The following is a 24,171-nucleotide window of genomic DNA, read 5'->3' as shown; positions in this document are numbered from 1 at the left end:
TCAGAATGGACCATCCTGGATATATTCTATGATGGTTTATCTGAGCTATCAAAGATGTCACTGAACACTTCTGTAGGTGGATCCATTCACCTAAAGAAAACGCCTGCAGAAGCTCAAGAACTCATTGACATGGTTGCTAATAACCAGTTCATGTACACTTCTGAAAGGAATCCTGTGAACAATGGGACGCCTATAAAGAAGGGAGTTCTTGAAGTTGATACTCTGAATGCCATATTGGCTCAGAATAAAATATTGACTCAGCAAGTCAATATGATCTCTCAGAGTCTGCATGGAATGCAAGCTGCATCCAACAATACTCAAGAGGCTTCTTATGAAGAAGAAGCTTATGATCCTGAGAACCCTGCAATAGCAGAGGTGAATTACTTAGGTGAACCTTATGGAAACACCTATAACTCATCATGGAAAAATCATCCAAATTTCTCATGGAAGGATCAAAAGCCTCAACAAGGCTTTAATAATGGTGGAAAAAACAGGTTTAACAATAATAAACCTTTTCCATCATCCACTCAGCAACAGACAGAGAACTCTGAACAAAATGCTTCTAATTTAGCAAATCTAGTCTCTGATCTATCTAAGGCCACTATGAGTTTCATGAATGAAACAAGGTCTTCCATTAGGAATTTGGAAGCACAAGTGGGCCAGCTGAGTAAAAGGATCACTGAAATCCCTCCCAGTACTCTCCCAAGCAATACAGAAGAGAATCCAAAAGGAGAGTGCAAGGCCATTGACATAAGCAAAATGGCCGAACCCAACGAGGGAGAGGAGGACGTGAATCCCAAGGAGGAAGACCTCCTGGGACGTTCAGTGACCAATAAGAAGCTTCCCTCTGAGGAACCAAAGGAATCTGAGACTCATCTAGAGACCATAGAGATTCCATTGAACCTCCTTATGCCCTTCAGGAGCTCTGATGAGTATTCCTCTTCTGAAGAGAATGAGGATGTTACTGAAGAGCAAACTACCAAGTTTCTTGGTGCAATCATGAAGCTGAATGCCAAATTATTTGGCATTGATAATTGGGAAGTTGAACATCCCTTGTTCATCAATGAACTAAGTGATCTGGATCAACTGACATTGCCTCAGAAGAGACAAGATCCTGGAAAGTTCATAATACCCTGCACCATAGGCACCATGATCTTTAAGGCTCTATGTGACCTTGGTTCAGGGATAAACCTCATGCCCCTCTCTGTAATAGAGAAACTGGGTATCTATGGGGTGCAAGCTGCTAGAATCTCATTAGAGATGGCAGACAACTCAAGAAAACAGGCGTATGGACAAGTAGAGGATGTGCTAGTAAAGGTTGAAGGCCTTTACATCCCTACTGATTTCATAGTCCTGGATTCTGGAAAGGAAGAGGATGAATCCATCATCCTAGGAAGACCTTTCCTGGCCACAGCAAGAGCTGTGATTGATGTTGACAGAGGTGAAATAGTCATTCAATGGAATGAGAACTCCCTTGTGTTTAAAACTCAAGGATCTCCCTCTGCAACCATGGAGAGGAAGCAGAAAAAGCTTCTCTCAAAGCAGAGTCAACTAGAGCCCCCACAGTCAAACTCTAAAGTTTGGTGTTGGGAGGCCACAACCAAACTCTAAGTTTGGTGTTGAACTCCCATATCCAAACTCTAAGTTTGGTGTTGGAGAGTCTCAAACAAAGCTCTGAACATCTGTGAGGCTCCATGAGAGCCCACCGTCAAGCTATTGACACTAAAGAAGCGCTTGTTGGGAGGCAACCCAATTTTTATTTATCTAACTATATTTTCCTTAGTTATATGTCTTTATAGGTTCATGATCATGTGGAGTCACAAAATAAATATAAAAATTGAAAACGGAATCAAAAACAGCAGAAGAAAAATCACACCCTGGAGGAGCATCTGTCTGGCGTTCAGCGCCAGAACAGAGCATGGTGCTGGCGCTGAATGCCCAAAATGGGCAGCTTCTGGGCGCTGAACGCCAGAACAGGCATGGTTCTGGCGTTAAACGCCAGAAATGGCACACAAATGGGCGTTGAACGCCCAAAATGGCCACCAACCTGGCGCTGAACGCCCAGAGTTGGGTACAAAGGCATTTTTACATGCCTAATGGGTGCAGGGATGTGAATCCTTGAACACCTCAAGATCTGTGGACCCCACAGGATCCCCACCTACCTCCACTCACTTCTTCTCACCACTCTCTTTCACACAACCCCATAAACACTCTTCCCTAAAAACCCCTCACCAATCACCTCAATCTCTCTTCCCCACTAAACCTTCACCACTCACATCCACCCACTCTTCCCAATAAACCTACCTCATAAACTCCACCTACCTTCAAAATTCAAAACCAATTTCCCACCCAAACCCACCCATATGGCCGAACCAATACCCCACCTCCCTACCCTATATAAAGCCCTCCATTCTTCTTCAAATTCACACAACACACCCCTCTACACTCCTCTTGGCCGAAACCACATCTCCCTCTCCCTCTCCATATTTCTTCTTCTTCTTCTTCTATTCTTTTGTTTATTGCTCGAGGGCGAGCAATATTCTAAGTTTGGTGTGGTAAAAGCATAATATTTTTATTTTTCCATTACCATTGATGGCATCTAAGACCGGAGAATCCTCTAGAAGAGGGAAAGGGAAGATAAAAGCTTCCACATCTGAGTCATGGGAGATAGAAAGGTTCATCTCCAAAGCCCATCAAGACCACTTCTATGATGTTGTGGCCAAGAAAAAGGTGATCCCCGAGGTCCCTTTCAAACTCAAAAGAAATGAGTATCCGGAGATCCAACATGAAATTCAATGAAGAGGTTGGGAAGTTCTAACAAATCCCATCCAACAAGTCGGCATCCTAATGGTTCAAGAGTTCTATGCTAATGCATGGATCACCAAGAACCATGATCAAAGTAAGAACCCGGATCCAAAGAACTATGTTACAATGGTTCGAGGGAAATACTTAGATTTTAGTCCGGAAAATGTGAGGTTGGCGTTTAACTTGCCCATGATGCAAGGAGATGAACGCCCCTACACTAGAAGGGTCAACTTTAATCAAAGGTTGGACCAAGTCCTTATGGACATATGCGTGGAAGGAGCTCAATGGAAGATTGACTCCAAAGGCAAGCCGGTTCAACTAAGAAGATTGGACCTCAAGCCTGTAGCTAGAGGATGGTTAGAGTTCATTCAATGCTCAATCATTCCCACTAGCAACCGGTCTGAAGTTACCATAGACCGGGCCATCATGATCCATAGCATCATGATTGGAGAAGAGGTGGAAGTTCATGAGATTATATCTCAAGAACTCTACAAGGTGGCTGACAAGTCCTCCACTATGGCAAGGTTAGCCTTTCCTCACCTCATTTGCCACCTATGCAATTCGGCTGGGATTGACATAGAGGGAGATATCCTCATTAAAGAGGACAAGCCCATCACTAAGAAAAAGATGGAGCAAGCAAGAGAGCCCAGTCATGGAGCTCAAGAGGCGTATGAAGCTCATCATCATGAGATCCCGGAAATGCCTCAAATGCACTTTCCTCCACAAAACTACTGGGAGCAAATCAACACCTCCCTAGGAGAATTGAGTTTCAATATGGGACAACTAAGGGTGGAACATCAAGAGCACTCCATCATGCTTCATGAAATAAGAGAAGATCAAAAAGCAATGAGGGAGGAGCAACAAAGACAAGGAAGAGACATAGAAGAGCTCAAGGACATCATTGGTTCCTCAAGAAGGAAACACCACCATCACTAAGGTGGATTCATTCCTTGTTCTTATTTCTTCTGTTTTTCGTTTTCTATGTTATGTGCTTATCTATGTTTGTGTCTTCATTACATGATCATTAGTAGTAGTAACTATGTCTTAAAGTTATGAATGTCCTATGAATCCATCACCTCTCTTAAAATAAAAACTATTTTAATTCAAAAGAACAAGAAGTACATGAGTTTCGAATTTATCCTTGAACTTAGCTTAATTATATTGATGTGGTGACAATGCTTCTTGTTTTCTGAATGTATGCTTGAACAGTGCATATGTCTTTTGAAGTTGTTGTTTAAGAATGTTAAATATGTTGGCTCTTGAAAGAATGATGACTAGGAGACATGTTATTTGATAATCTGAAAAATCATAAAAATGATTCTTGAAGCAAGAAAAAGCAGCAAAGAACAAAGCTTGTAGAAAAAAAAAAAGAAAAAAAAAGGGGCAAAAAAAATAGAAAAAAAAATTTTAGAAAGAAAAAGAAAAAGCAAGCAGAAAAAGCCAATAACCCTTAAAACCAAAAGGCAAGGGCAAATAAAAAGGATCCCAAGGCTTTGAGCATCAGTGGATAGGAGGGCCTAAAGGAATAAAATCCTGGTCTAAGCGGCTAAACCAAGCTGTCCCTAACCATGTGCTTGTGGCGTGTAGGTGTCAAGTGAAAACTTGAGACTGACCGGTTAAAATCAAGGTCCAAAGCAAAAAAAAAGAGTGTGCTTAAGAACCCTGGACACCTCTAATTGGGGACTTTAGCAAAGCTGAGTCACAATCTGAAAAGGTTCACCCAATTATGTGTCTGTGGCATTTATGTATCCGGTGGTAATACTGGAAAACAAAGTGCTTAGGGCCACGGCCAAGACTCATAAAGAAGCTGTGTTCAAGAATCATCATACTGAACTAGGAGAGTCAATAACACTATTCGAAATCTGAAGTTCCTATAGATGCCAATCATTCTGAACCTCAATGGATAAAGTGAGATGCCAAAACTATTCAAGAGGCAAAAAGCTATAAGTCCCGCTCATATGATTGAAGCTCTGTTTCATTGATAGTTTAGAATTTGTAGTATATTCTCTTCTTTTTATCCTATGTGATTTTCAGTTGCTTGGGGACAAGCAACAATTTAAGTTTGGTGTTGTGATGAGCGGATAATTTATACGCTTTTTGGCATTGTTTTTAGTATGTTTTTAGTAGGATCTAGTTACTTTTAGGGATGTTTTCATTAGTTTTTATGTTAAATTCACATTTCTGGACTTTACTATGAGTTTGTGTGTTTTTCTGTGATTTCAGGTATTTTCTGGCTGAAATTGAGGGACTTGAGCAGAAATCAGATTCAGAGGTTGAAGAAAGACTGCTAATGCTGTTGGATTCTGACCTCCCTGCACTCAAAGTGGATTTTCTGGAGCTACAGAACTCGAAATGGCGCGCTTCCAATTGCGTTGGAAAGTAGACTTCCGGGGCTTTCCAGAAATATATAATAGTTTATACTTTGGCCAAGAATAAACGACGTAAACTGGCGTTCAACGCCAGCTTTCTACCCAAATCTGGCATCCAGCGCCAGAAAAGGAGCCAAAACCAGAGTTGAACGCCCAAACTGGCACAAAAGCTGGCGTTCAACTCCAAGAAGGACCTCTACACGTGCAACACTCAGGCTCAGCCCAAACACACACCAAGTGGGCCCAGGAAGTGGATTTATACATCAATTACTTACTCATGTAAACCCTAGTAGCTAGTTTATTATAAATAGGACCTTTTACTATTGTATTAGGCATCTTTGATCAGTTGTATGCTATCTTAGATCACAATAGGGGGCTGGCCATCTCGGCCATGCCTGGACCTTCACTTATGTACTTTTAACGGTAGAGTTTCTACACTCCATAGATTAAGGTGTGGAGCTCTGCTGTTCCTCAAAGATTAATGCAAAGTACTACTGTTTTCTATTCAATTCTTCTTATTTCGCTTCTAAGATATCCATTCGCACCCAAGAACGTGATGAAGGTGATGATTATGTGTGACGCTCATCATCCTTCTCCCTTATGAACGCGTGCCTGACAAACACTTCCGTTCTACATGAAATAAGCTAGAATGAATATCTCTTAGATCTCCCAACCAGAATCTTCGTGGCGTAAGCTAGAATGATGGCGGCATTCAAGAGAATCCGGAAGGTCTAAATCTTGTCTGTGGTATTCCGAGTAGGATTCAATGATTGAATGACTGTAACGAGCTCCTAACTCGCGATTGCAGGGCGTTAGTGACAGACGCAAAAGGATAGTAAATCCTATTCCAGCATGATCGAGAACCGACAGATGAATAGCTGTGCCGTGACAGGGTGCGTGAGCATATTATTCACTGAGAGGATAAGATGAAGCCATTGGCAAGGGTGATGCCTCCAGACGATTAGCCGTGCCGTGACAGGGCATTGGATCATTTTCCCGAGAGATGACCAAAAGTAGCCATTGACAGTGGTGATGTATCACATAAAGCCAGCCATGGAAAGGAGTGAGACTGATTGGATGAAGATAGCAGGAAAGCAGAGGTTCAGAGGAACGAAAAGCATCTCCATTCGCTTATCTGAAATTTCTACCAATGATTTACATAAGTATCTCTATCCCTATTTTATTATATAATATTCGAAAACACCATTATCACTTTATATCTGTCTGACTGAGATTTACAAGGTGACCAAAGCTTGCTTCATACCAACAATCTCCATGGGATTTGACCCTTACTCACGTAAGGTATTACTTGGACGACCCAGTGCACTTGCTGGTTAGTTGTATCGAAGTTGTGAACCATGGTATTGGCACCATATTCTTGGCGCCACTGCCAGGGAAAGAAAGAGCCATGAATTTTACATAATTAAAGTGTAATCACGATTACGCGTACCAAGTTGCTCACGTTGCCAGGGATTGTTCGAGCCTGGACATCACAATTTCGTGCACCAACCACCCGGATGGAATCATGATAATCAACTTGAAGACGGGTGTAAAAGCAAGATTTGGGACTCTGGAATCTGTTCTGACATCCAACACCCCGGGAGCCTAAGAATCTGTTTGAAGCTGCTCAAGGGCTTTACGTGCCTAGTTTGGGATCCCAGAGGCTATTGGAATTACAAATATGGGTGGAGATTCCTGGATGAGTTCAAACACAAGCCACCATAACAGGAAGCTCATCAAATATCCAACTTAAGGACTTTAACTAAAAGTGCTAGGTGGGAGACAACCCACCATGGTATGATCGTTCCTTTTTCATTATTAGTTAGTTTTATTTGTTTTCGAGTTTTATTTTATTTTATTATATTAAACCTGGAGTTTTACATCACATTCATATTAACACTGCATTCTGCATTTTTCATGCATAAAAAAAAAAGATTTTCGCACGCGACGCGTCCGTGTCGTATGTGCGTTTGGAAGAAAATGAGGTTGAACAGAGAGTCACGCGAAAGCGTGGCTGGAGGCGCGCTAATGGCACAAGTTGATCCACGCGTCCGCGTCACCCACGCGGCCGCGTGGTCCTGTAAATCGACGTAACAAAGGTGTATGGCCGAAAGTTGAGCTGGAATTGGGCTGGACCCGTGCTAGCAGCACAAGCCCTGCCACGCGAACGCGTCACCCATGCATCCGCGTCATATTGGAAATAAGGCCACCCACGCGATCGCGTCGACCACGCGACCGCGTCACCCTGGATTTTGGCAATACCAAGTTTCGAACAGAGAGTTGTGCGACCGCGAGGCTGCACTCGCGCCACTAGCACAAATCAAGTCACGCGATCGCGTGCCCCACGCGTCTGCGTCGCCTGACCTTATTGCGCACCACGCGACCGCGTCGCCCATGCGACCGCGTCGCCAATGTCACACAACCTATCCAGATTAGTGCCAATTTTATTATCTTTTCTTCTCTAATCCTAATTTCTTCTATCTTTCTTACTTTAATTCTTTCCCTTCTCATTCTTCTTATCTTTTATTTTATTTTATTTATTTGCATACTTTCATTCATTGCATATTTTTATTTTTCTAAATTTATTATTTTACCATTGATGTTCAAATGTTCTTATTCAACTGTTACATCTTTTCTGGTATTTTCTTGGTGCTTAATGACTTGTTTAATTCTGATTGAGTAATATTATTTAAATCAATGCCAATCTTTTATATCTGTATTACTTTTGCATTGACATGAATTTATATTATCTCTCCTTCCCCACTCTCTTCCATTGTTGTACATTTTGTACGACTGGTATGCCATGGCTTCTATTGTTTTCTCACTTGCGTGTTGTAGCTACCCTGTAATTGAGACCCTTATTATTTGGCATTAACCCACCCATACTGTATTTATTTTCCTATCTTTATTTCTGGGTTACTCCTCTTCCCTTTTTCTTTCAGGATGGCCACCCGGAAGAGAACCGAAAGACGTTTACATGGGGAGACAGGCAAGTCAATCTGCACAATCTATAGAGAAAAGCATCAGTTGAAGCCACCCGTCCACTTGCACATCTTAGCATGCACCGAGGACGGTGCAATCTTTAAGTGTGGGGAGGTCGATACCGATCTCCATGGGTTAGTACCTTTCTGTTTCAACACCAATATTTAAATTTTCTTTGTTAAATTAGTTATCGCATTTGCATATTTGTTTGATTTTATGCATTTAGTTACTACTTGGTTAAAGTAATAAAATTCTTTTAAGACCCTATCTTTGAAAATTTTCACTAATTTAAATTGAAAAAAATTTTTATGTTAAAACTTGTTTGAAGTTGTATGTGGAACATGGTTTTTGAGCCAAAGAACACACAACCTGTGAGATTTTGAGCTTATTTATATGTTTACATTATTTAACCATAAATATTTTATTCTTGTGTGTTTTCTTCTCTATAATTGCAATCTTTGCTTTGTTCCATTCTATATGTCCATTATTTAGTATATTTACATGCTTGCACATGATTGAGGCCATTGTTTGATTTTAGCTCACTTATCTCAAATAAGCCTACCCTTTAAATCACCCTTGTCAGCCACTTTGAGCCTTTTAATCCCCATTTATTCTATATTTTACCACATCACTAGCCTTAAGCGGAAAATAAATTAATTATCCCAATTGAATCTTTGGTTAGCTTAAGATAGAGATTGTGTATCAAATAAGTATGGAAAATTGTGGGAACATGGGTTGATAAGGGAATGTATCATGTTTTTAATTTATTTGAATATGGAAAATTTGGGAACCTACTCATGAAAAACCAAAATAGAAAAATAATGAAAAATCCATGTGCATTGATAAGTTATGTTTGCTTTTATGATTCAAAAAAAAAAGAGAGAAAAGAAAAGAAAACGAGAAAAAGAAAAAAAATATATATATATATATAATATAAATAAATAAATAAGGGGACAAAATTATCCCAATGTTGAGTTAATGAAAAAATCAATGCACATGTGATAAATTAAAAAGAAAAAGTTGATACATGAGTATGTGATGTAAAAGTGGGAATCTTGGGTAGCTAGGCATGAATTAGAATTATATAGAGTATATGTATGTTAGGTGAAAGTTTAGGTTAATTAAAGATTCATATTATAGCTCACTTGGCCATACATATATCCTTACCTTCACCTTAGCCCCATTACAACCTTGAAAAGACCTCATGATGTTTGCATTGGTACATTAAATAATGTTGATTGGTTAGATGAAGAACAAGGTTTAGAAAGCATGACTAGAGAAGAGTATAGTGAATAACCCTATACACTTGAGAGATTAGAGTGATATACACTACCAGTGAGGGTTCAATGCTTGATTCTATGTTCCGTGCTTTCATGAGATGTCTTCTTACAAGTTTACTTGCTTTTTATTATATAATTTGAATTAGTGGAATTTGATTTATGTTTGTCTTGGAGAACTTATTTACTTTTAACCAAGTAGGTAGAAATATTTTGCATTCATATACATAGGTTACATTTCATACATTTTACCATTCCTCTTCACTTTTATAGTTCTCTCGAGCTTAGCATGAGGACATGCTAATGTTTAAGTGTGGGGAGGTTGATAAATCACTATTTTATGATTTATCTTGTGCTCAATTGAGTGGTTTTTATCTACTCTTTACCCACTTATTCATACTATTTGCATGGTTTTACATTTGCCTTCCTAATTATGTGCTTTAATTGAAAACATGTTTCTTTGGACTTATCTTTGCTAATATTAATCCTCTCTTGTTACCATTAGATGCCTTGATATGTGTGTTAAGTACTTTCAGAGATTACAGGGCAGGAATAGCTCAGAGGATGGAAAGAAAGCATGCAAAAGTGGAAGGAATACAAGAAGTTGAAGGAACTGCAAAGCTGTCAGCCTGACCCTCTCACACTCAAACAGCTGTAACTTTAGCTACAGAGGTACAAACGACGCAGTTCCAGTTGCGTTGGAAAGCTAACGTCCGGGGCTTCGATTTGATATATAATATGCCATAGTTCCCCCGACGCTAGGCGACGCGAACGTGTGCTTCATGCGGCCGCATCGCAGTGACGAAAAACCAGCGTGGCAGATTTCTCCTCCAGCGATTTCTGGGCTGTTTCCGACCCAGTTTGCGGCTCAGAAAACATAGATTAGAAGCTATAAAGTTAGGGAATGCATCCATTCAAAAACATGCTCTCATATTCACAATTTTAGAAGTAGATGTAGTTTTTAGAGAGAGAGGTTCTCTCCTCTCTCTTAGGATTAGGATTTAGGATTTCTCTTAGTTTTAGGAGTGGCTCTCAATCTCAGGTTCTTTATTTTTATTTATTTTCCCAATTTAATTTATGAACTCTTCCATGTTACATATAATTTTCTTAATTAATGTTATTTGAGATATTTTCAGATTTAAGATTGCTTTGCTTTATTTATATTGATACTTTTAATTTAATTTAGATATTTTTCTCCCTTTTGGCTTTGGTCAAGTGATTGGTAGTACTTGAGTTATCAAACTCAGCAAGTGATTGAAATTGGTAGATTCTGCTTGAGCTAGGATTGCTCTAATACTAGTCTCTCCACAGGAGTTGACTAGGACTTGAGAATCAAGCAGATCAGTCCACTTAACCTTCCTTTGTTTAATAAAGGCTGACCAAGTGGGATTAAAACCCAATTCTATTCACACCTGATAAGGATAACTAGGATAGGAATTCCGATTCTTATACCTTGCCAAGAGATTTTATTATTATTATTTTATTTTACTTGTCATATAACATATTCCCTCCTTACTTCCAGAACCCCAATTTACAAACTCATAACCAATAATAAGAACATACCTCCCTGCAATTCCTTGAGAAGACGACCCGAGGTTTAAAATACTCGGTTATCAATTTTAAAGGGGTTTGTTACTTGTGACAACCAAAACGTTTGTATGAAAGGACTTTTGAAGGTTTAGAAACTATACTTGCAACGAGGATTTATCCACAAATTTCTAGACCACACAAAAGTCCTCTCATCAGTCGCACATCGCTCATCTTGTCGTCTCGGCTTTTCAGTCTCCGGCCTCTGCTCATCTTGTCGACTCACCTCTACGGTAAGCACTCCTCGGCTCCTCCTCTCCTCGTTAAAGCAACCAGCGTTGATCACCCCACCCACATCCCTCTATCTCCGGTTTGTTTACTTCGTCTCTGTCGCTGGCTCGCCGCCCAAATCGCCTCTCTGCTCGCCTCTCCGTTCTCCGCGGCGAGTGTCATTGCATGCTTCTTCAATGTCGTCGGCGGTAAACTCTTCGACTCTAACCTGGTCGTTCTTCCCTGATTTGAGTTTTTAATTACTAACAGTAGCCAGCAAGTTTACAGCTCCCCCGATCTGAGATCCAGCGTTATCACGGCGGCCAAATCTGAGATCCACCTCTCCTTTCCGTTCACCCACTACTCCATCGATCTGAGATCTGTTTATTTTTTTTTAATGTAGAGTTCAATTTTTGAATTCCTACTGTTGTCAGTATGAGAAATATTTTCTTTCTTACTGTTGTGGAAATTGGAATCCCTAGAACTTAATTTGTTTGCACTTGTTCTTTGGTTATCAATTGTGTCCTGAATGCATTGTTGTTAATTCTTATGACCTATGTGTATGTGATTTTGATGTGGGCTTCTCTCACTTTTTTGTTTGTTACTGATTAGTCACAATTAATTAGTTTCTAATTTTTTTTTCAAGTACTCTCAAGTACTCTTCTTTTCTTTGTTTTCTGAAATTCTAGAAACTTGTTTCTGCATAATTAGTTTGGTGGGTTTGGATTCTGCTTATTTGTTTTGAGAATTGTTGTTCATTATCTCAGTAAGAACTTGTTAGAAGTTAATTAAAAAATTTTTATTTTAAATTTTATTTAGAAATAATTAAATTTTTAAAGATTTTATTTAATATTTAATTAAACCGGTTTAACTACGGTTCAACCTCGGTTGAACCATTAAACCGCTAAACTGGTCACTTGACCGGTTCGATTTTCAAAACCTTGATTATTATATTATCCTGTGTGTTGCTTTATTTATTTCCGTATTCTTCTTTGTGTCTGTTTAATTTGTCGCAAACATTTATTTTTCGTTTAAAAAAATCGATTATATGCTAACTCGATTACAGGTTTAATAATAATTATTAGCTAAGTTTTAAGAAAGCAAGTTGGTAGCACTCGATTTTCAGTATGATCATGACATACTGAAAATTGGATCGTTACATATCCAACTCCCTTCCCTCCATCCCCACCTATTTTGTTTCTTCCAAGCACATTATGTTACTCTTTTTCTTTGTCAAAGTGTTCACCACTTTCATAAATTTTTTTAGAGGAATGCTTGAGGGCCAGCAATTTTGGTGTTTTGTAACCATCAATTGGCCATCAATAGTATTTTTAATGGTGTGAGATTACATCTGATGGTGGAAAATCACTTACTATTATTTTGATGGTTAAGTGCTGGCCAGAAAACATAAAAGTTGCTGGCCCTCTAGACTTTTCCATTTTTTTATTAGTATGCCTATATTTCATGTATGTTGTCTATGCCTTTACTTGTATCTTCTTTTTTTTTTTTTATCTCTTTGTTGATGAACTAACTTATTTATCCTTGTCCGTTCACAAAAATGTGAAAATCATTACTTGTTTTGCATTATATTAGAGCACCGATACAACGATTATTACTTATTTGATACTGTACGTGAGCCATACAACATGTTGGGGTGATAATCTATGTTTAGGACAATAAAATATTTGGTCCTTATTATGAAGATTTAACTAAATTTTTATTTTGGTTGTCGATGACGGAACATACCCTCTTTCTTTATCTAGGTTTGGAACTGCCAAACCGAATAAGTAACATAAACAGAATTATATCTCCTCAATCTATTACATTTCTTTAGACCACAATCATTGAACTTCCAAAATATCTTTTTCCTATTTTAGAATGAAATTTTCGTAGTTTTCTCAAAAATAATATGTACATATGTTTTAATCTTAATCATTGATGATTTTATCTAATTTATCCAAAATGACTAAATTTTTAAAGTAGTTCTTCGTATTGGACTCGTACACCAATTATACTCTTGAATTTTCAATTTCACCATTTGGACCTTGAGATTGAACTCTAAGCTCCATAATAGTCCTTAGGCCCATTTCGGATATGACTCAGCGAATCAGAGTGCTGATGTGGCACAACCATTGCCACGCTGGATGTGTCATACAACAACGTTTAAGGTATTAGTGTCGCTTATTATTTTTTATGTGTGAGAGAGAAAGGTGTATAACAAGAAGCTGTGAGCAGAGATGTGTTTCACATTGGTATGGGATGTACAAATCGGATGCACCGATTTGTTTGTTTTATTTTTTTTTTTAAACAAACAATCACAAATCGGACGGTCCGATTTATGATTTCGAAAATAAAAAAATTTTTAATGTTGAAATCGGACCGTCCGATTTTTATTTTAAAAAAAAAATAAAAATACAAAACGGACCCTCCGATTTGTAGTTTATTTTTTTCCCAAACAAATCGGACCCTCCGATTTGTAGTTTATTTTTCTCTTCAAACAAATCGGACCGTCCAATTTAAATAAAACACCATATAAAAAAAAACACATAATCTTCCAATAATAATGTATTACACATATATTTAGTCAATATAAAAAAAATTAGCCTATTAGTGCCTGGTGAGATGAAAACATCACCGTTTTACGTGAACGAGAAAAACAAAACCTTGGAGGCATATGTGTTTTGATCATTCACAATTCTTTTCCTTCTTTTCTCCAACACTTAACCCGTTGTCTATATCTTCTTTTGACAATAGTGAAGGCTTAGTGTGGTGGTGTGGTTGTGCAAGTTCGGGCAGTTTTGTGGGGATGCTAATGTCGCCGTTGAGTTCGCCGAGTCCGTGTGAAGAAAAGGAAGCACCATTGTTGTTGTCATCGAGGTTAATATATAGTGCAATTATTTTTTTATTTTTTATTTTTTTTGGTAATCATAGATGATCCAAGGGTTTAGTTGGTTTTCTTTTTTGTATGTGGTTGGGGGTGTTTTCGTTGTTGTTGAAGGTTTAGGGTTTCAGATGTTCTTCTGTTACGGTGGGGGTTTTTAAAATGTTCTATTTTTTATTAATAGAACAAGGGAAATTTTTTTTTTAACTAAACATGATATGCAAAATGTTGATTTTTGGTTTAGTCATAGTCATTGAGTTAAGTTGAAGGGAAAGGAGAAGATAATAGCTGAGGATGATGCATTATTTCAGATCAAGTTGATTTGGGTTTGTAGGAGATGCAAGGGTTGAAGACTATAATGCTTATGATCCGGGGGTTGATTCTGATGGTGCAAATTTATGGCATTTATTAGAGATGAAAACTCCACCGATCTTTGAAGATGAGCTGGATGAAGATAAGGATGCTGATGAGATTTCTCAGTGTTTAGGGAGGGTGCAAGGTTTGGTAAATTGCACCTTCCCAGACCTTGTTCGCACTGATGTTCTTGTCCAGTTCTCGGTTGAAGACGAGCGGCTCAAACTCCTTGCTGTACACTTCTGCAAAAGGTTGGTTACAACCAATACTAGAGTTGGAAGAAGAATAAGAATAGCAAAAAGATGGAGATAACGGAATAGAAGAAGCAGAGGTACAAGAAGAAGATAGGGGTTCTAGGGTTTATAAATGCAAACAGGGATTACTATGGAGCATCATCACCACATTCCCATATTAGCTAGCCGTTATTAATGCTAGAGTGGCAGTGATTGTGGCAACTCATCATCTCAACTGCTGAATCATGTTGAAAATGGACCGGAGGACTATTATGGAGCTCAAAATTCAATCTCAGAAGTCCAAATTGGTGTAATTGAAAACTCGAGTATAATTAGTGTACAAACTGAATCCGAATGACCATTTTGGAAATTTAGTCATCCAAAATACATGTATCACACTCAACCATGATACATGAATATGAAACATAGGCCACCAATCAACCAATATATTCTTGGTGTTTAAAAAAAAAATTTGTTTATAATAATATAAAAGTTGATTCTTTTATTATAACAAAGTTTAGTTATTTTGTTTTCCAGAGTCTCATTACTCTAATGATTATTTATTTTATGGGAAAATATGTGAGAAGTGAAGTATGGAATTAAAATATTTTCCATTGAAACACAAGCACAGAAGGGAGCAAATAAGCAAACAAGGATAAGAGAACTAATTATCAATGACCACCTATATTTTGGAAAACAAATTACTCAACCAGAACAAAACCTTTTTTTAAGTATTCCAAGCATGGAAATGGCAAGTCCAAAACATGTTCCAGTTCTAGGGATTTAGATATGAGTGCATTCACAATCAAATTCCTGTTGATATACTCACTATCTAGAGAGAAACCTCTACACACAACCAGGGACGTATTACAGACCCAAGGTACTGCAACAGTGAAAGCAAGGCCATGGCCCCCTTTTTCTTTGCCTGAGTTTCCCGTACCTAAAACCACATCCTTGTATGCACGGCAAACTTGATATACATACTTTCCCATAGGCAAGACTAGCTCCAGTTCAGATGGGAAAGATCCAACATTGTTCAAGACATCAGAGTCCGAATGCAGGTTCACCACGACAGTGCCGTGCTTTGGATGGAGCCTACTACTAAGGGCTTTTAGAAATGGCAAATCTGGGTTCCAGAACTTGTGGGGAAATATATCATCACCATCATAAGCATCAATAAAGATCATATCATATAGGTTGTTGCTTTTAGTAATAAATTCCTCTGCATCTGCTTCGTAGAGGTAAAGCCTTTCATGAGTTCCTTTCCACATAACTTCATTAATGACATCAGGTTTTGTGAAAGCTCGGTAACCTGACTGTGTCATAAGTGAGAAAGCTGGGAACCCCATGGCTTGAATTGATGCCGAGATAACAAGGGGATCAATTTCAACTATGTGGACAATGGCACCTGAAAAGTGGACAGAAAATTAGACAGGTGTGAAAGGAAGAACATCGTCAACTGAAGTTACTTCACGAAAGCACATTGTTTTAGATAAGCATGTAAAATTACTTACAAATGAAAGCTACATTGAATCACGGATCTCATATTGCTTAGGAAATACTGATCACGATAAGCAAGAAACTTATTTACTCTGCATATAGGATGATTCTAGAGCCTCTCTTCTCTACGTCTCTACCACCAACAGTTTAGCTGCTAGGATTAGAGACAAATTTCCCAATGGACTTCAAGTTTTTAAGCCAAAAAAAAATTCAGGAGCAGTTTAGAAATTACTCAAAATCAGAATATTGGAGGGTTCAGTGAAATCTTAGGGCCTAATAACTTGTAAGGGGAGAGAGGAATGAGGGATTGCCATTATGGCAATAGAATATGTGGGTGCTTATTGGAGAAACGCTTGAATTTTTCAAAAGCATAAATTATTATTTTGTATTAGGTAAAACAAAAAATACTTTTTCTTTTAACTTTTAAAAGTTACATGCGAAGGCAATATGTAAAGAATATTTATGATAATTCTTTCATTTTGAATCGACTCACACTTTGCCTTATCTATTGAAATTGCTATCCAACAGTAAATTTTCCAGAGCTAATCAGTTTGGAAAACATCAAGAAATATAGCTTTTTTCCCACTCAACAATAATTTTCTTGGATATTTCAAGCTACCAATAAATACAGAGAAAAGCTATAAAACTAAAATTTTCACCTTGGATTTTACTAGCCAAAAACAGAGGTAAACTCCCCCCACCATGTCCGATGCATAAAATGTGCATATTTTTCTTTCCTTGCAGTGCACTGTTAATCTCATAATTACATGATGCTAAAGTAGTCAACCCACTAGATACCATACTCTTCAAATCTGCAACATGGAACAACATAAATTAAAAGAACAGTTAACATTTAATTGAACAGGAAGTGAACATCTACTATAAGGGCAGCGAGAAACAAAAAATAAAAATTCAAGAACCATGACCAATAAATTACCTCACAAGTTACTGGAAAATTATATAACCAATAAAAACATCAAAATCTAGGAGATTGATTGCCCATATGCTAACTACTAGTTACCAAGCATAAATGGCCCAGATCATTCAAGTGACATGCATTAAGCAAATCTTATTAGAACTGACAGTATAAATTGTCATCTCAGAACACACACACCAACAAAAAAAATAAAATAAAATAAAAAGGAAGATAGGAATAAGCTCAATAATAAAACTATTCAAAAGCAACTAACTAAATTGATTTTCACAAATTTAATGCTATAGTCTGTGCCTGCAGCCTCCCAAATAGATGGTAGATACCAAACAAAAAGCAAATTTCACTCAGATCCAAGCCAAAAGGTGCATGCTATGACGAAGAGAAAAAATGGTGAAGAGATGAAGATTCTCTTTGACAGATAGTTAAATACCTATCTAGGAGAATATATCATTTTATTTTTGTTAATTTTTTAAAGCTGATTATACACTCCTCTTCATTCTGTTCACAATAAAACCTCTTCATCATAGAATTGTCCAAGCCACAAATATACTACATCACACAAGAACCCATATATAGATATATAAAACCTTGAATAAGGATCATTTGATTGACCTCGGAAACCACAGTCCACATACCAGAGCACAAGATTTCTTTTAATTCTCAAAGTTCTTCACAAGTCAAGGTTAGATTTAGTTAAATCCAATACTTAACCTTGAATTTAGTCGATTTAGACATATAATACACAACTAAATTGCATTCTTCCTAGCAGCTTCTCTTATCTTAAAAATCAGCATGTCGTATAGCAATCACTAAATAAATACCTATACGATCAACCAATCAAGCACCTCCCCCTTTGAAAAATTATGTAAAAGATCTTTTTGTTTTTTTCACCTTTATAGGCCAAGCTAATTCACCAAAATCCCAAACCAATTACTAGATATTATCAGAAAGTAACTCAAAAGAATTATTTTCAGTATAGAAAATGGTTGAGGAATGTACATGGAACGGCCAAGCAATGAGGTTGCTGTATTAGATAGACAGATTCTGGCTTATCCTCATTGTAAACAGCCATGACTTTTGCAGTGCTCTGGCGGGTAACATGGTTGAACCGGAGCACGCGCCACTCATATCCAAGCACCCTCAGATTCCCTCCATCCCCGTATCCCACATGTACCTGCTCCCACCTCTGCTGCAGCCATCGCTCTACACTAGGCCAATGCATTCTACTCTGAAACCGAGTCAATCCCAACCAAGTTCCGTTAATGTAATCATGCACAAATCTCAAACGGTTAACAGAAATACGTAGTATTTTGATACGACTTATCCCTCTCTTTACTGGGTGGGACAATTGCCCGGAATTTAAAGTAGTTCACACCCCAAGTTTTGATTTGATGAAGCACTTTCACCATTTTTATTTTCAAGGAATTTAAAACACAAAGAAATTACTAATTAAAGCATCTTAATTTCTCTTATCCATGACCCACGAATTCGACTGTTCAAATACATGTTACCAAAAGAGAGACTTGAATATCTTTAATTTAGTCTACTTTCACTGAATTTCAAATTATTTTGGGATCCAAGCACAACTTAAGGAGAAATCAGAATTAGCGTTGGGAAAGTGCGAAAACTAACGGGTTTGGAGGAAGGATGTGCGACGACAGATACGACGCCGTTTCCCTTGCCGGAATTTGATTGGAGAACGGAGTGGCCGCAGTCATAGTCCGTGCCCCACCATTCCGAGGAGTAGAGCCAATCGCCTTCGTCATCAGCGTAGCGCCGCGCCGCCGCCGATAACCGGCGGAACCAGTTGGAACCACCACTGCGCCACATGAAGTAAAACCCTAATCCTGTAAAGGTTATTTTTATTTTTTTTTTATTGTTATTTTGGACCTATCACTCAAGCAACACTTGTAGGAAATTCTGGAGTCTTTCATGACACTTTTTGAAGCTTAAAAGAAAACCAAATGGTGCAAGCTCCATGATGCATGCGCATCATAATGCTTTTTTCTATGTTTTTTCATATAAGAATCAATTCATAATGCTTAATTATAGAAGTATTTTTGTGTTTAAGTTAAATATTATTTTAATCCCTTTAATTTGATGGAATATTATAAAAAATAAAAAAAAAAAAAAGCAAAAAACACAACACAAGCTTAAAAAAAGAAAAAAAAAGGTTTTAGACACGCTTTGAAATTTTAGACACACTTTAAACCATGTGAAGCAAGTGTGAACAAAGTGTGTCTGGCGTGTGAAGCAAGTGGGAAGCAAGTGGGTTTCGCGTGTGAAGAAAGTGTGTAGGGCATGCAAATCAAGTGTGGAACCAAGTGTGAAGGGCATGGGCGTGGCATATCGCTGGGCGTGGCAAGGAATACACGCCCTCAAGCCCACAATTCCCTTCATTATGGCGTGTCTCTGGCGTGTGAATGGCGTGCTAAGCACTGGCGGGGCTTGAACCAAAATTTTAGGGGCCAAAAATTTAATATAAAAATTTAATAATAATATTTATATTAAAATAAAATTTATAAATATAAGGGTAAAGTATATTTTTTGTTTCTGACAAAAGTTTCAAAAATATCCCTAAGTTTTATTTTGTTTCAATTTTGTTCCAAAAGTTTTTGATTTGCATCAAATATACTCTCGACGGCTAAATTTTCATAGAATTTAAGACTAATGTAACAATAATGCATGAAAATTATACTTGATTTGCTTGTGCTGAGGGTTGTTCTTATGAAATTGTTGTTGAATTAGTCTTAAATTTTTTGAAAAATTAGTCGTCAGGAGTACATTTGATGCAAATCAAAAACTTTTGGGACAAAATTGAAACAAAATAAAACTTAGGGGTATTTTTGAAAATTTTGTCAAACTTCAGGGACAAAAAATATACTTTACCCTAAATATAATTATTCTTTAAGTCTGTTACTAATAAGATAATAAATAAATAATTCTACAGATAAAAAATATAAAATAGTTTATAATGGTACTTTTCGAGTTTTTAATGACTTAAAATCTTCAATAATTGAGTCAGAACTAAACTTTTCAGCAATTTCTTTCTCAATGTAAATAACCAAACTATCCGCAAGAAAGTCGTCCTCCATCTTGTTTCTTAACCTTGTCTTTATTATTTTCATTGCTGAAAATGATCGCTCTGTAGTAGCTGTCGAAACTGGAAGAGTTAATATCAGACAAATAATCTATCAATCAAGTAATACACTTTTGACTTTTTTGTTTCTGCTAAACATCTACACAGTTCATGAATAGTTGACAAATTCTTCATTTCTGGATGCTGACGAATATCAAGAATAAAATGCTGAAGCTGAAAAGGCAAATTAATCTTCTCTTGTTCAGTAAAGTCTTCGGGATAGTAGCTATCAACAAGAGTAGAAATCTTAGCAATGTCAAAATTTTTGTAAGCATCCTTAGGCATGAGAGTAGAGCTCAGACTTAGTAGATCCATTGCTTGATCATTAAATCTGCTATTTAACTCTTGTAATTGCTTATCAATTGTGACTAAAAATATCTCCACTCTAAAATAATGCTCAACTGTAATGTGATCTTTTTGGTGACGCGAGCGTCCTTGCCTTACAACATAAGAAGTAGTTAAATCAGGAATTAGAATATCATGTTACTCACAAAATAATTTCACATTTTTTAATAATTCCTCCCATCTGTCATTTCTCATGCTTTGGATAAGTGTTTTTGTAGAATGAACTAGTTGCACAGCATTAACTATGTCTTGAGACTTCTTTTGTAAAGCTTGACAAAGAATATCAGTTATTCCCATCATATCTTTCATCAAATGCAAGATCAATACAAACTCAAATGAGGTTAGGGTATTGTAAGCACTATCTGCATCACCACGCTGAGAATAAGTTGATCCATCAACAATAATCTTTTGTAAAACAGTCAACATTGCACCATACATATTTATCAAACTGCAAACAGAAGAGAAATGAGAACTCCATCGAGTATCACCTGCTCGTTTCAAAGTACCAATTTGATTTGCCCCTTTACCAGTTTCAAGTTCATCAATCTCTAATAAATGGATAATTTCATCTGTCTTGGCAGCATGTAACTCATCATGTCGCTTACTAGAAGAACAAATGATGTTGACGATGAAAGTCAATTTTGAAAAAAACTGATGCACAGGAATAACTTCTCTTGATGCAGCAACTAATGCAAGTTGTAATCGGTGAGCAAAACAATGGATATAGTAAGCATAAGGACAATCTTTTAAGAATAATGCTTGTAACCCATTCCATTCTCCTCTCATGTTGCTGGCGCCATCATATCCTTGACCACGAATATTAGAGACATCAAGACCATGTCGAGAAAGAATGCCGCACAATTCTTGTTTTAGAGTTAATGATATAGTATCTTTGACATGTACAAGATCAAGAAAACGCTCTTGAATAAAATCATGTATATCAACAAATCTCAAAACAAGTGCCATTTGTTCTCTTTTGGATTCATCACGAGCTTCATCTACTACAATGCAAAACTTGAAATCTCCAATTTCTTCACAAATATGCTTTCTCACCTTGTTTGAGAGTATATGCAAGATTTCTTTTTGAATTTGATGTGAAGTATATTTAGCATTATATGGAGCATTTTCTAACACAGTTCTTGCAACTTCATCATTGTAAGATGCTATGAGTTTTATCATTTCAAGAAAATTACCTCGATTTTTTGATTCTGGAGTCTCATCATGGCCTCTGAAAGCACAAGCTTGAAATGTAAGCCAACGAGTTGCATCAATGGAGGATTTTAGACGCAATCGATTCTTTTGAATTTCCTCAGAAGTATGATCCTCAATTACATTTTGGATGTGACTTGCCTGATTCAATAAATCTAGACATGCTCCAACTGCATTATTGTGTGGTGAGCAAGGATCTCCAATATGTTTAAGAAAAGCACAATTCTTTCCATCATTAACTTTTTTCCAATTTCTAAACCCTTTACTAATAAAAATATCTGACCCATTATGTCCACTGGGTTTTTTGCTAACCAAATAACAAAATAAACAATATGCAGCATCTTCAGAAGGTGAATACTCTAACCATAAAGAAAAAATACCAAACCAAGCATATTAAAATCGTCTTGGATGCTTCGTACCAGATAGAAGATAATTGTCAAGATGCTTTTGATATGGACCCCATTTAAGATAAGCTCGTCTAACCTCATCTCTCTGGTTTGGGCGATATTGCCAAATTTGAAGCCGTTTTCCAGGGTCTCGTTCCAAAGAATTAAGATCAAACTCATCAGATGCAATTCTTTGAACTTTTGAAGGTTGCATCTCACTTTCTTCGTGATTCATTATAGTAGAAGAACTATCTACAGGTGTTGATATTGTAAAAGTTATATGTTCTCCTTCTTGAATATTAGCCTTCCTCTTAAAAAATGCATCAATTCTTTGATTTTTCATCATTATTTTGTATAAAAATTTGAATATATATTCTGTAAAATATGTAAAAAAAAAGTTAGAAGGATAAATATTAAAATTTATAATATTTATTGAATTTTTTTATGAATTTATCAAAATACATAATATCAATACTTATTAAATATTATAATATTTTTATCATATAAAAAATTAAATTAAATAAATAGTAAAATATAAAATAATATTAAATTAAATAAATAAAAAATACCTAATTTTTTATATTTGAACTCAAAGATAAAGGGAGTGTTGTTTGTTGAATAGAGAAGCAAAGCAAAGGCAGTAGCAGTAGCGTGTTTTGAGAAGCAAAGGTTATCTTTTGATTTGATTATTAGATATCTTTTATTTTATTAGATGACCTTTTTTTATTTGATTTGATTATTAGATGATTTTTGTTATTCTTATTTTTTTTGTTAGATAATTTTTTTGATTTGATTTGATTTTATCTTTTAATTTTGATGTGTTGTAAAGTTAACAAAGGCCCACTCACTAAAAATTATTATACAATAAATGTATGAGATGGGAATTGAACTTGGATACTTCAAGTTATAGTAAAGCATTTAAACCAATTGAACTATTTTTCATTTTTGATGAAGTACTACTAATTTTTTTATAAAAAGTTTGGGGGACATGGCCCTCCCTTGTCTGAATGAAGCTCAGCCACTAGTGCCAAGAACCGCACGTCGTCGAGCCTCATTCTACCTCAACCTGGTGTGGGAACTGGCGTTCCTGAGAAGTGGCATGCTGGGCCAACTTTCTAGTGGACAATTTTCTGCAATCTGGGCGTGTGGAGGGCGTGCAAGGGAAGTGGCACACTAGGCCACAATTCCGCTAGACTGACATCTTCACTTTCGAAAGAGCATAACATGAGCTATAGAGATCCAAATGATGCGCTTTCAACGACATTAGAAAGATGACTTCCAGAACTTTCCAATGATATATAATAGTCTATAATAAACACTGAAATTGAGGATGAAAATTACTAATTTTTCTGCATTACAAAGCTGGCATGTAGCCGTCGTGTAGAATTTCACACGCCTTTAAACTTGTAAACACGCCAGACTGACCTCTTCACCCTCGAAAGAGCATAACTTGCGCTTGCGAGATCTAAATGACAAGCTTCCAGTAGCGTTAGAAATTTGACTTCTATAGCTTTCCAATGATATATAATAGTTAATAATGGGCATTCATTTTGGGATGCAAACAACCCCATCTTTTAGCGTTGCAAGGCTGGCGTGTGGACTGGAGTGTGAAGTAAAGTGGCATGCCGGGCCAACTTTCCAAGGAGAGTTCCAAACCTTCAAAAGCCCAAAGTATCACCAAAGTGCCATTTCAATGACACTCCATATTGAACCACTTCCAGTACCCCAATTCCTTCATTTATTCTTCAATTTTTCAAGCTTCCAAGAAGAGAATCAAAACTTCACAAGCTCAACATAATTCCATGCAAGGCAAGTCACAATTCACAACCAATCAAGGCCACAAGAATCATCTAGATTTAATTAGGAAGTTTGTATTTGATTGTAATTTGAATTTCATTTGAATTTGTAATTTAGGTAGCTTATAAATAGAGCCATAGAACACTTCTTTACAGACCATCTG

The 24,171-nt window shown here is 37.0% G+C and overlaps 2 protein-coding genes across 2 annotated transcripts; both read right to left on the bottom strand.

Moving 5' to 3' along the window:
• Window positions 1-15,246: 15,246 nt before the first annotated feature.
• LOC112727402 (uncharacterized) lies at window positions 15,247-19,413 on the bottom strand. Its single transcript, XM_025777139.3, has 4 exons — window positions 18,765-19,413; window positions 18,132-18,360; window positions 16,858-17,010; window positions 15,247-16,106 (listed from the first exon to the last, which is right to left on the bottom strand). The coding sequence occupies exons 1-4, from the start codon at window positions 18,960-18,962 to the stop codon at window positions 15,400-15,402; spliced, it is 1,287 nt and encodes a 428-aa protein (XP_025632924.1). The 5' UTR covers window positions 18,963-19,413; the 3' UTR covers window positions 15,247-15,399.
• Window positions 19,414-20,754: 1,341 nt separating this feature from the next.
• LOC114924905 (uncharacterized) lies at window positions 20,755-23,782 on the bottom strand. The gene is made up of 2 exons (XM_029291064.1): window positions 23,637-23,782; window positions 20,755-22,132 (listed from the first exon to the last, which is right to left on the bottom strand). Exons 1-2 carry the CDS (start codon window positions 23,780-23,782, stop codon window positions 20,755-20,757), a joined length of 1,524 nt encoding a protein of 507 aa, XP_029146897.1.
• Window positions 23,783-24,171: the final 389 nt, after the last annotated feature.

Source organism: Arachis hypogaea, chromosome 12, assembly GCF_003086295.3.
Source record: "Arachis hypogaea cultivar Tifrunner chromosome 12, arahy.Tifrunner.gnm2.J5K5, whole genome shotgun sequence".
In the NCBI taxonomy this organism is placed as follows: domain Eukaryota; kingdom Viridiplantae; phylum Streptophyta; class Magnoliopsida; order Fabales; family Fabaceae; genus Arachis; species Arachis hypogaea.
The sequence above is the reverse complement of the archived record's forward strand: the minus strand, read 5'-3'. Positions and strand labels throughout refer to the sequence as shown.

What these genes read in the sequence shown, in the direction of transcription:
- LOC114924905 (XM_029291064.1), bottom strand. Translation starts at nt 23,782, where the DNA reads ATGGGGTTGTTTGCATCCCAAAATGAATGCCCATTATTAACTATTATA. An exon ending in GCTCTTTCGAGGGTGAAGAG is followed by an intron (nt 22,133 to 23,636) that starts GTCAGTCTGGCG and finishes TTATTTGGTTAG; the next exon opens with CAAAAAACCCAGTGGACATA.
- LOC112727402 (XM_025777139.3), bottom strand. Translation starts at nt 18,962, where the DNA reads ATGTGGCGCAGTGGTGGTTCCAACTGGTTCCGCCGGTTATCGGCGGCG. An exon ending in CACATCCTTCCTCCAAACCC is followed by an intron (nt 18,361 to 18,764) that starts GTTAGTTTTCGC and finishes ACTCGGTTTCAG; the next exon opens with AGTAGAATGCATTGGCCTAG. An exon ending in TTTGGCTAGTAAAATCCAAG is followed by an intron (nt 16,107 to 16,857) that starts GTGAAAATTTTA and finishes TCCACTTTTCAG; the next exon opens with GTGCCATTGTCCACATAGTT.